Source organism: Dipteris shenzhenensis, chromosome 2 (assembly GCF_047967505.1).
Source record: "Dipteris shenzhenensis isolate YYH24624 ecotype China chromosome 2, Dip_SZ_1.0, whole genome shotgun sequence".
Taxonomy (NCBI): domain Eukaryota; kingdom Viridiplantae; phylum Streptophyta; class Polypodiopsida; order Gleicheniales; family Dipteridaceae; genus Dipteris; species Dipteris shenzhenensis.
The window spans coordinates 43121750-43135007 of record NC_141597.1 but is presented as its reverse complement, the minus strand read 5'-3'; the positions used below and the strand labels follow the sequence as shown (position 1 = coordinate 43135007).

At 42.0% G+C, this 13258-nt stretch overlaps 1 protein-coding gene across 1 annotated transcript in view; it reads right to left on the bottom strand.

The window, feature by feature from the left end:
* Positions 1 to 13258, bottom strand: part of LOC147904789 (Peptidase M20/M25/M40 family protein) — a 106910-nt gene that overhangs the window by 15006 nt on the left and 78646 nt on the right. Inside the window, exon 7 of the mRNA XM_087395480.1 lies at positions 5081 to 5203. Within this exon, the coding sequence (XP_087251606.1) occupies positions 5081 to 5203 (123 nt within the window). The remainder of the gene's footprint in view (positions 1 to 5080; positions 5204 to 13258) is intronic.

Here is a 13258-nt window from a genome sequence, read left to right as displayed (position 1 = left end):
ATATATATATAGTCGAGATATGACTATGTTGTACTTAGGACTTAGTATTGCCATTTTGCATTTTTTTGCATTTTGCATTGGTGTGGATGCTCGTTTAGTAGCCCCACTACCACAACTCATTGTATCAGGTTTTTTCATAGTCTCATAAACCCATCGGTCTTCTGAAGACTTTAATAAACTTTCTTTCTTTTCTTTCACCTCACCAAGCTTCAGGATTTGAGGGAACAATTGCTGAATATAGATGAGATCATTCCTGATTCAGAGATGATTACCACCACTCTGAATTCTCTTCCTTAGTCATATCTCGGTTTTCATAACTCCCTGAATTTGTCATGGAGGGGGGGGTGCCAATTCTCTCTCTTTTCACGAGTTGGTAGGACTCTTGTTGCAAGAAGAGAAAACTAGGAAGAACATGGCCACATGGGCTGGTGAGCATGCCCTGCTTTCAAAATTTGGGCCCAAAGGGAAAGGGAAGCAAAAGCAACACACAAATCAGCCTACACATCAGCATAAAGCTAATTCCATACAGCCCTCTCATAAGGCTAAAGGTGATGCAGAGAAGCCAAAGAGGAAGGGTACTTGTCACTACTACAAGAAGCCCGGTCACTACATTGGTGAATGCAAGAAGAGAATAGCAAAGGAGAAGAAAAAGGATTCGGGTATGGTTGTCTCAGATGCATCAGCCCCTAATGCACATGAAGGAGTGGATGTTATAGCCAACTTTGTGGAAGAGGATTATGTTTTTTTGTCTTGCATTTTAGATTTTCAAGTGGCTGGTCTAGATACTACAGCTACTCTTGAGGATGACTCTTATGCTTTCCTAACTTGCAGCTATGACCCTTCGAAGGCTGCATGCCCTTTCAGTGTCAATGAGACATTGAACACATGGTATTTTGATAGTGGTGCATCCAAGCACATCACTTCTAGGAAGGGTCTTTTTGCATCTTTGCATGCACCATCCGCAGGGGAGAGGGTGACTTGTGCAAACAATTCTTCTTATTCAGTGTGTGGAGTGAGTGATATTATACTTATCTCCACAGATGGCACAGATTTCAGAATTTCTGATGTTCTTTATGTGCCTCGTATCAAGAAGAATTTACTTTCAGTGTCCTCGCTCAATCGAGGAGGATCTCAGGTTATCTTTGATGATGCTAAGTGATTATGCTTTGATGTTGTCTGGCACTTTATATTGGGGTCTTTTTCAGCTTGATGTTTATGAGAAAAGATCCGATCTTGCACTTGCAGTAAACACTCCCACTGTTGCCATGCAGAATGCGGAGTTATGGCATGCCAGATATGGGCACATGAGCTATGGCAGCTTGATGACACTTGACAAGCATGCTATGGTGGATGCATTGCCTCCTTTGGAGTCACCTCCTCCTCATGCTTGTGAAGGATGCATCCTTGGTAAGATGCATAGATTTCCCTTTAAAAAGGGTAGTGCAGTACAAGCTACCCGAAAATTTCATACATAGTGATGTTTGTGGTCCCATGGGGACACATGCTTTTGGTAGTTATCTCTATTATGTCACATTTATAGATGAGTACACAAATTACACTTGGGTCTATGGCTTGAAGAAAAAACCAGATGTGTTTATGCATTTCAAACACTTTGTCGCCAAGGTTGAAAATGAGACAGGACTCAAGGTACAGACACTTCCCACTAACAGAGGGGGGGAGTATATGTCTCATGAATTTGAGGCATTTTTGAAGGAAAAAGGCATCACACATCAGCTTAAAGTGAGCCTTACCCCTCAGCAAAATAGCAAAGCTGAGAGGAAAAATAGAACTCTCATGGAGACAGATAAATGCATGTTCACTAGCAAGAAGTTGCCTCACAGATTTTGGCTCAAAGGCCTCGTGTGTGCCAATTATGTTTTAAATCGGGCTCCCATAAAGGCTTTGAAGACAATCACTCCCTATGAGGCTTGGCATGGGAGAAAGCCTTCAGTGGATCATTTTCGTGTCTTTGGATGTGTTGCATATGCCCACGTGCCTGTGGAGTTTTGACATAAATTATAAGATAAGGCACTAAAGTGTATCTTTGTTGGGTATAGTGTAAAAAGCAAAGGCTATTGTCTCTACAATCCCGCCACATGCAAGATTTTTGTGAGTAGAGATGTAATTTTTTCACAGAATTCAGCTCTTACACATGCTGAATTCACTATTCCAGCTTCTTCAGATGATGCTTTTGAGTTGCTTCCTATTGCTATTGGATCCCCAGCTGATGCTCATGCTGAAAATCAGCATTTACAGCAGCCTCCACCTGCTCCACATGCCCGATTCAGCCACATGCTGATTTTGTTCCTCCACAGGCAGTGGATGATGTTGTCAAGCAAGAGATTCAAGAGATACATGCAGCAAAAACAGTTCCGAACTTGTTGCTATAGACTCTCAAGGAGAGTAGACTTGAGGCACCTTTGCCTGGTAGGAATCGCAGTGCAGCAAGGCACGCAGAGGGGGCTCTTTCTATTGAATCAGCTTATGCAGGTACTCTTCTCGACGATGAAGAAGAACCTGAAACTTTTGAAGAAGCCAAGGATAATGTGAACTGGATGAATGTCATGCACAATGAATTGCAGTCCATTGAGAAAAATTAGACTTGGGATGCTGTGGATTTACCACCAGGAAACATGCCATTGGTACCAAATGGGTTTTCAAAGTGAAAAGGAAGCCAAATGGGTCTATTGTTAGGTACAAGATACGGCTGGTTGCCAAAGACTATGCTTAGAAAAAGGGCATAGATTATGAGGAGACTTTTGCTCCTACATCCCGGATGACCACCATCAGATCAGTTATTGCTATGGCTGCAACTTTTGTTTGGAATGTCCATCAGTTGGACATACAAATAGCTTTCCTTAATAGGGACTTGCAAGAAGAGGTTTATGTCAAACAACCTCCTAGCTTTGTACTTTCAGGCAATGCACTTCAGGTTTGCAAGTGAATAAAGCTTTACATGGGATGAAACAAGCCCCACGTGCATGGTATGCCAAGACTGATGCCTTCCTGGCAAGTAAGGGGTTACATAATAGTCCCACTGAAAGCACCCTCTACATCAAGAAGGATGGGGGGGATATTTTGGTCATCATTCTTTATGTAGATGACATGTTTCTCACAGGGTCAAATGAGGAAATAATTGCAGATTTTCAAAGCTGAATTTGGCATGACAAATTTGGGCATGTTAAATTTCTATTTGGGGATCCAGTTTATACAAGACAAGCGTGGCATTGTTATGTACGCAAAAACTCTTGGATAGGTTCAACATGCAAGATTGTAAGCCTATAGCTACTCTCATGGAGCCAGGGCTGAAAGCTTACTATGTATGATGCATGTGAATCAGTTTCTTCTATTTGCAAGGCAAACTTTTAGATTCCCTTATCAATAGCCATGTTAGACCTTGGGGGATCAATATGCATATCATGTGTCCAAGCGATATTTGGAGATACTGTACTTAGATATGGTTTTCCAAAGAGCTTTACACTATAATGTTTCAAGTTTTTACAATTTAGGGATGCCAAAGTTGCCTTCGAAAATCTAATTTTCATGTAATTTTTCCAAAAAAACAAAAAAAACTTTCATGTAAATTTGAAAAAAGTTCACCATCTAATTTTCATGTAGATCCCCCCCCAAAAAAAAAAACTTTCGTGCAAATTTCAAAAAAGTTCATCATGTGTTGGCCCCTTTGTATCAGTATGTAACCCCGAAAGTGCATCTTACAGGAAAATGCCATTTTTGGCAAAAGTATAAAAGAGATTTATTTATCCGGATTCAAGTTTCCACAATTGTTGACATTCCATTACACATCATCGTTTGTCTTTCATGACAATTTGCATCGGAACGCAATCTTCACTTAACTTTACTCCTAATAATGTGAATCTCACTTTTTGAAATATTTTGTTTGTACATGGATGTTGTTGCAAAATAGAAGTTTGATATGAAGCAAAATCCCTTTGATTGTGCAGTCTTGACAAACTCTAGACAAAGGCAGAAACCAACGGTATCAAATTGTATTGCAGCCTTGTAAGCTTGGCACGTGTGCTGCTTTACATTTGAGATGTGTACATCTCAAAATCATTCCAAATGCATGCCAAGTTGAAGAAATCCTACATATGTATGTGAGAGACATTGGCTCAAGGTTCTTGATATATTCTGGTCACGTCTGTGCTTCTTCTTGCTAAAGACGTCCCTCATTGGCCCGTGGCTTGAAAGAAAGAAAGAAAGAAAGAAATCTTGAGCACATGCAGAAGGATGGCACTTGTCATTGTTGCACAAGATAGTTCAGGAGATCACTTTCAACTTCCGACACGCATTCCACATAGAGATAGTATCCCTGTCCGTGGGAGATAGTCATATACCAACAGATAGAATGCTACTCCTTAATGCCACTCAAGATTTTTGCAGGGGTGTTCTTGGAGACTATTGCCAAGATCACATCCTAGAACGTTGTAGCCTAGTGATAAGAGGGCAGCAGATCCAACCAGCTGTCACAGTGCACACTCATCAAAAAATGGCTGGACATCTGTTATACCTTGCAAGTGATTTGGGAACAAGCTGTAGAGGGTTCCAGGAAGACTATTGAGCATCATGAGCATTTTGCTACATGCCTAGCACCTCACAGTAGCTAATTCAAAATTAGTCTTCTTTTTTTTAAAGAGCTTTTCCTCAGGAGTGAACCTAAGAGCTGCAAAAAACCTCTTGTTGGGTCCTTGAAAATATGTCCATAGCAGTAACTCCAAAAACTTCTAGTACGGCACCATTCATTCGTTTTTCTTGATTCCTTTAACATTTAGACACAGGCTTCTAATAGGCTTGAGATGCTGCTAGTTATGGCATTGACTGGATGCATGCCCTTGGCATTTTAGTATCCAACAGTTTCTCATACTTCATAAAGAAGGATCTACCTCTAGATGTTGCCAGTTGTGACATTAACTAACGCATTACCTTGATATTTCAGCATCCAACACTTTCTCCTACTTGATCGAGATTGTTCAATTTCCCATTTGATGTATGAAGGTAAGCAAATGTAAAAAGCAAATATCACAAAGAAACCAAGCTAGAACAATTGAGTACAAGACTGTACCTTCCCTTAATATCTTCATCTGGTAAGACATATTTGGAGCTTGGTCCTCTGCTCTCTAGTTTGTCAATGTTCAAGTTGATATCGTCCACATATTCTTGAATTTTTTTGGCGACCTCCTTCACACTATCAAGACCAATGCCTCAGCCTTCCTATTAAAACAGTTGGCAAATCACAAATAATACTTAGACGATATATAAAAGAAATTTATCCTGGCGCACATGTTTGGAGTTGAATTCTGCCCAGGCTAGAGGGAGAAACCAGGGACACAAGAAAAACGTTGACAACCATGTAAGGACAAGATTGAATGCAGCATGGCTGGGTATGAATTAAATTTACAAGTGAGAAAACAGTCAAAAATAAATGCCCAAGAAAGTATGACAATGTGCCGAGGAAACAATGGGTTATTATACTTAGCAATGACAGCTTCAACATTTGCCAAAAACGGAATGTATCATCAGGATCAGTAAGAATATAGGCTCTCCCAACAAAAGGCAAAAGAACTTATCAGTATGCTTCCCAAGAACATGCAGCAATGTTTTAGATATGTGAAAGTAGCAATTCTCAAGCTGAAGAACCTTCATACAGCAAAAGTGGTTGCAATTTGTCTAAGCTAACTCAATCATAACATATTGGGCATGCAAATAATGCGGAATGGCTAAACAATTGAGTAGAGAATACACGAAATCGCAAGTAAGGATACGGTACCAGAAGTAAACGAGGCATGAGAGAGAAGACAAAATGCCAGGCCAACATTGAGATGAAGAACAAAAGGAAACTACATTTATATATACAAAATACTACACAAATCACCACAAGAATACCAAATCTCATTGTGGAATAAGAAGTTGCATGTTTCTTCCTTTCACGAATCCGTACAAAAAATAGCCTATACTCCTTTACAATACCAACCAATATGATAGTCAAGTTCCATGACACAAAACACATCCCGTATGTGCTCAAAATGAAGTAGCTTAAGTAACACTCATTCAAGTATCAGCTTTTAAAGCTTCAAATTATTAAAGGTTGGATAGCTTCAATGAGCAATCACAGACACATAAAGACATGCATGGGCACAAGGCAAAAGTACTAGGAGCCAGGGTTGAGATCTAGAGCTTTGAATGTGAGAGTATTCTACGTAGACAAAAGGGTTCTAAAGAAGCCACAGGCTTGAACTCTATGTCCAGCACATTGGTTTCCCAAAGATGTATATTACGTCTTTTAGCTAAAGCGCATACCAACACTACAAGAATACGTAAAAGAGCAAACCTGACATATGGACCAGCACAAAAGTTTGTCCAAAAGGTTCCCCTTTCACATCAGCTTGCATGTGAACTACAGCTACTACTGAGTACAAACTAACAAGCGAAGTATCCATTGCATCCTATGTAAGAACAATGGAATTTTAAGGCAGTGCCAATGTGATAATTATTTAGAAGGATTAGGGGCACTTTTGACCTTATCTAAGGCTTCTTCCCTAACCACAATTTGTATGTGTGTGTGAGTGTGTGTTCTACCCGTAGTTTGGGTTGTCCTAGGGTTTTGTCACGTTAAAACCCTTGTACTCTCTCATTCTTCATTCTTGCAACTTCAGTTCGTGGATTCTCACGTTTTGTTCTATGTTCTCCGCCCCCATCTCCACAAGTTCCTCATGCACTCCTAGCCCTGCCCTCACCTCAACGCTTCTGGGAGCACGATTCTATCGTGAGGAAGTTGGCTGGTTGACCTGCTTCTCAGCTGCTGCTGTTTTCTGCCTCGTCGAGCCCATCTGAAGGCATTTTCACAGTTTTCGTTTTTTAGGGTTTTGCCATTGGTAGCCTGTTGTACAAGTGTTGTATGGCCAATTCCTGCTCAGTTGCCACTCTCTGCAACCTCATGGGAGCTGTTCTAGAAGTGTGCAACTCTTTTTTGGGGGGTCTTTGCAGCAATTTCAACCTGCTTGAATTTCTTTTGAGTGCTGCTCGACTGATTTTTTACCAGATACTTCAGCGAGCTCAACTGAGGGTTTTGAAGAGACTGCCTACAATTTCGGACCAGCTGAACACAGTTGGAAGCTCTCCAAGGCCTGATCATCAAACTTTAGGGTCATTGCTGCTGCTGTTCTGGTCTATTTCAACCAGTTGTGGAGCTGTTTTGGATCTGCTCCTACAGTTATGGGAGCTGTGCAAGCTGCAGCCTGCCCTTTTTATACAATTTCTTCACTTTTTAGATTGCTTGAACGTACATTGGCTCTCTTGCATGAAGCTAGATTAGGTTTTGAAACACGTGAGCGTATCCCAAACTTTAAAAGACATTAATTCGAAGCTCAAGTACATGTTTTGTGTCGTTTTGCCTCTGTGATGAAGCGATTGATTTATGGTGGGCGTATCTCACAATATGTGGCCCTAACAAGCTGACAAGCGTTCATCATCCTTGTTGGAGCTTAACTTTCCGACTAAAATACAAACACTCAGATGTACAAATATCCGGTGGATAGCTTACCGTCTGTCGTTATACCAAACTCTTTGGAGTCTCTACTTCTTGCTTGGACATTAGTATATCGTTGGACTGCTTTGCACCATCCAACGTGAGCATTAAAAGAGATTATCGTTGATGGGCTCAAATAGGAAAGTGTGCTCCATTTTATTTCCTCAAAGGTAATATGTTAAAAACAGCATCATGTGTGTTGGAAAAACCTACTGGCATTATTAGTAATAAGACCAATGCTCTAATAGAATTATTGGTTTGCATTACTAGTTTCATAATAGTACTAAGAATTACTACAGAAGCATGCGTCCCCATTCTTCTACTGAAACCTCAGAGCAAGATACACAGTCCCTCTACCTCTAATCCATAGAGAAATTCAACTTACTAGGTGAAGAAGAAACCACTCTAATAGCATAGGGTTTGAGCCATATGAAGCTATAATAGCACGTCTACTCTGAGCTTGGATTGGTATTTGTCAGACAACTACAATTGTGCAATGAGAGGGGTTCTATTGCTACTTCTACTGACGGAATCTACAAGGAACAACTGCAAGCAATCAAGCCAAACCATGTAGAGGAATGATTACAGGGGTACGAAGGAAGATTCTACAGGTACGTCTATAGGAACTACAAGTACACAGACTCGATGGTAAGTATACCACCGAATGGAAATATTAAAAATGATTTAAGCGTGTTTGAACACCGTGAATTGAGAACGTTGTTGGATGATTTCATTGATGTATTCCCTGCTCAACTGTCGGAAGGTTTACCTCCAGAACAGGCAATAGACCATCGCATAGATTTAGTACTTGGGGCTCAACCTATTAGTATTCCACCTTATAGGATGAGCCAACTTGAGGAGGATGAGTTAGCTTCACAGCTACAAGATTATCTGCGTCTGGGCTATATTCGCCCAAGTAAATCACCTTGGGGAGCACCTGTCCTCTTAAGAAAGAAGAAAGATGGTTCGTCGAGAATGTGTGAAGATTATAAACGATTGAATAAAGTGACAATTAAGAATCGATACCCTCTTCATGTTCCGTGTGGCAATACGTTTTTGATTTCGATAGGAGATGTTGTGTTGTGATGCCGGTTCTCTTATGGGAAACAAGTTGATGTATCAGGATATGTGCTCCCCATAGGGTGAGAGACTATAGGTAGTGGCAGAAAGCTTATGTATGCTTTCTTTCTCTGCATTGAGATATGGATAACTAATTTGGCACTAGTGACAGCTATGGGGAAGTGAGTGCCTGAGTGGCTACTAGTTACAGTTCCAGGCTGAGTGCAATCAATCTAGAATAGAGATGGATGCTTATTGCCACGTTTGGTGAGAGCAGTGAACGATAAAGGCTATGTAGGGTATGTGGATGCCTAATGGGATGTGGAATGCCCCAGATCTGAGAAAGAATGTATACTTTCTATAGCCTGAAATTCTAGGCCTCTCACTTAATTAAAGAAAGACCGAAAGGGGGGCCAAGGTTTGGGGCCAATCTGTGTCTTTGTCTTGGTGTAGGGACACTCTAGCGCCCAATCTGCTAGTTATACTTTTGCTGAATTGTTGTTATAACAGTGTTGGCTGCCTTTAATTTATTGAAGACCGGTTTCAACCGTCCTAAAACCCGCAGTTAATCCATTTCTTGTTGAATCATCCTGTATCGAAGGTGTTGGAACAAAACTCCTGAATGGTGCTTCTTCCGGATTGGGATCTGTTTCTAGATAATAGAGTACCCCTCTTCAGATAAGGACTGAGTGCATTCTCTCATAATTGCCGTCTATTCTTTTGGGACTATTCTATCATTTGCAAGAATAGAAAATTTCAAGTGAGGTTGTGCGTTCTATTATGTCATTTGCAAGAACAACAGATTTCAATTGAGGTTATGCATTCTGTAGCCTAGCTTTGGCAAGTGGGGCACTCTAATTTTGTTCGTGCAATCTCATTCTCTATACGTGAAACCCAAAAGACTCTCAGTCTTAAACTGATGTATGGCTTTTTACTCTTCCAGAATATCATGTAGGTACTCTAAATAATTGGGGTTGCTTTTTGCACTCCTTGGGAGCTGCCATGTGCCCTCCCTAAAGCAGATGTACTAGAGGGTTTCTTGCTGTCCCATAGACCTTTTGGTCTCCAGTGGACGTTAATAGACTTTCTTTCTTTCTTTCTTTCTACAACATTGTTTATTAACTGTCTGCACCTCTCTCTCTCTCTCTCTACACTAGTACACATCATGGAAAGAAGTAAGATTTGAAATTGACACTCAGTGATTCCTTGGCAATATCTTGCTGTAATAAAGGAACTTGCAGCACATTTACAATAGAGAAACATGGCTGTAGAGTACCTGTTTACCCCTATGTGTTTTAGTTAGTCCGGGTTAGGTTCCTTTGCTATCCAAGTCTTTCATGCCTTTGAGTTTGTGAGTTTGTCTTAGAATCTCTATCCTTGTTGCCTTTCTTATGAGCCAAAGTTGCATGTGTGATCTTTTCTAAATGTCCCACTTACATCATCAACCTCCCACTCAAAGTTTGGCACTCTTCCCACTCAATCTTGGCATGTTTTCTGCCAATTTCATGGACACCCTCTTTTCTCCCAACCTCTTTATCATACCATCCATTTGATAGCCCACCAATCTTGTGTTAGGAACCTGCCCTGTGCTCCATGATGTCTTCATGCGTATCGACTTTGCTTTCCACCTCTACTATCATCTCTTGATCATTGACTTCATCGGTGTAGTGATCATTTCATTAATAGTACACATAAGCTATGGTGGGGCCGATATGCTACATTTCTTCATGACCCCATTGATCGGTTTCTCTTCGCCTATTCCTTCCAATTGTCTGACTCGTGACTCCATTCCCAGGAGTCTCAATTTCAACTCTATGATTTCTTGCTGTAATTGTAAGATACGTTCTTGTGGATATGAGGAACCTATATTTCTTCAAAATGTCTTCTAGAAGGGAGCTAAGGCTGCAAAAGAATACAATCTCAAACTGGAAATTGGACAATTAAATTGTTTGCTAATCACTGCTGCAGCAAAACTATTCACCTTTAGACCCATCTCCGTCTTGACCATCTTGTTCATGATGCATTCCCTTTCTCATCTCTACATTCACAACCTAACCCCTAAGCTAGGCCAAATTTAGAGTTAGTTGGAGGGGTGGTTGGGGCTAAGAGTGGCTTGTGTAGTAGAGTGTGGGGTATAAAGGGGGATCTGAGCAAAAGTACTCCATAGGCTCAGCTAAACTAAGAGTTAGTGGAGGAGTGGCCAGGGCTAAGGGCGGGTTGTGTAATATAGTGTGGAGGAGTAGAACAGTGTAAAGGGGGAGCTGAGCGAAAGGACAGAGAGAGAGAGAGAGGGAAGGGGGGGGGGGGATGGGATGATGGAACGGGCCTAGGAGAGAGGTAGCAAGCTAGAGCAGACATGCTAGTGGGCCAAAGTACATGGGTTAGTGGATCTAAAGTGAAAGAGTAGCAACAGCTGGGGGGAAAGCTAGAGAGAGAGAGAGAGAGAAAGAGAGAGAGAGAAGGCAAGAAAAGAGAATTTATTAAAAGTCTTCGAAAGACCAAAGGGTCTATGAGACTAAAAGAAACCTAATACAACAATCTGAGGGGTGGAACCGCTAAGCGGGCATCAACACCCATGATGAGTACAAAAAGAAAGGTCCATAATCATGATTGTAACAGAACCAATACATAAAAAGAAAAGCTCTTTGATAGCGAGGCATCAATCTTAAGAAAGGGTTGTCGCTATGCGAGGCTGCTGTGGTGGCGTAAAACTTGTGATGGAGCGCTTGCGGCTGGTGGCATGCGTGGCCCGCCGTGGTCTCCGAGCTATGGCCCTACGACGAACAAGAGCCACTATCACCCTTGTGGGTTGTCCCCGGTCTAGTAAGCATGGAGCAAAGTCCCCAAATATGATATGGGCATTAGTCTAACGGCATTTTTGTCGTATCTCTGGCTTGGGTCCTTGCGTCCGTTGTCTCCGTAAATGCTGCTGGGCAATGCTATCTGGCTGGAAAAACACAGTGTTCATGCTCTGAAATGCTGCCAAGCATCTCTGATCAAGGTAGGAGAGGAGACTAGATAAGGGTCCGAAACCATCCCTAAGGAGGCAGTGATAGCAACCTCGAATCTCATAGTACACAGAGCATCTAAGGGCAAAGTGCTCCTCTAACTTGATCTCCCTGTGATCGCATAGATTGCAGATGCAAGCCTCTCTGGATATGCCCTCTGCCAGACCATTCTCAATACACAGACAATATGATGAAATGCGGAACTATCTGATCGATATCCTCAAGAAGTGGGGGAGGTGCATCCGTGTGTATCTGGTGGATCGATGAAGCACTCTACTGAAATCCACAGGTAGTGGTCTCTGTAGTGACAGTGAGCTCCCAAGGTGCCAACCAAGTCCAATGTGTGTGTGTGTGTGTGTCTGAATCTCACCCCAAAAAAATGTCTGATCGATATCCTCAAGGAGCAGAGGATGTGCATCCGTGTGTATCCACGTGGATCATTGAAGCACTCTACTGAAATCCACAGGCAGTGGTCTCTGTAGTGACAGCGAGCTCCCAAGGTGCCAACCAAGTCCAATGTGTGTGTGTGTGTGTGTGTGTGTACATATAGTGTGTGTGAGCGATGGCGAGCTCAACCCCTCTCTCACCCGTCCCTGTACCTTGCCCGCAGCCTGCTACTGCTACTGCACCTGCATCCGTATCCCATCTGTCAGTCCCTGCACATCTTCACTCTGCACATGTCCCAGACCCGCTGCTGCCCATACCCTCTATGCAACAGCCTCTGCACAGCCTGCCCCCATCTGTTCTTACTTGCCCCTTCCTTTGCCCCTGCGCAGGCTGTACCTGCTGTACGATCGTCCGTACAAGCTCCCCCCTCTGTACAGGTTCCTTCACCCGTCCATTTTCCTTCTTCTGTACCTGTTCCCATGTCCGTACAGCCAGATCCATACCAAATTCTTCTTCCCCTCTGTCTCTGCAGCCTTTTGCTCTTCTCACGCCAGGTTTTGTATAATCTTTTCTTTATGTCTCTTCCTCCCCTCTTCCTGCTGCTCCGACAAATGGCTCTTTCATTTTCTCTGCTTCATGATCTAGCTCCTTTGCCTCTCATGCCTGTGCCAGAGTCTTCTTTTGTTCGGGATGCAGAAGTGCCCTTTTTTACTGGAATCTTTTCATCACATGTTACAACAGGTTTTTGACCCTGTGATTCAAAAATTTCGGGTACCAGCCTATATCAAGAAGAATCACAAGGGCAAAAAACAACTTGTTTTTATTGATGGTGTGGTTTCATCACTGCATCAGTTTTTACAGAGCAATAATTTGAAGCTGGAGGATGTTGTGTTTGATCCTCCTCCAACTTGATATGTAACATTTTACTTGGCTGCCTCATGACTTTTGCTCTGAGGCTTTACTTGTAAATTTTTTTCTTGTACTTATTGGTGGGTTTTTATCTCTTTTGAGGTTTCCCACACAGAAATATAAGATTTCACTATAAAAAAAAGTGTGTGTACTTGTCATATATTGAGATATTTTCTTGATGTATTTGAGCACATCCCAGTTTGGGATAGTGACTCTGTAATATAATGCAAAAAATAATTTTACCAAAAAAAAAAGTGTGTGCATGCGCGCGCGCGTGTGTGTGTGTGTGTGTGTGTGAGAGAGAGAGAGAGAGCACAAAGGTCCAAGATTCTATGAGCTAAGCAAGCAAACA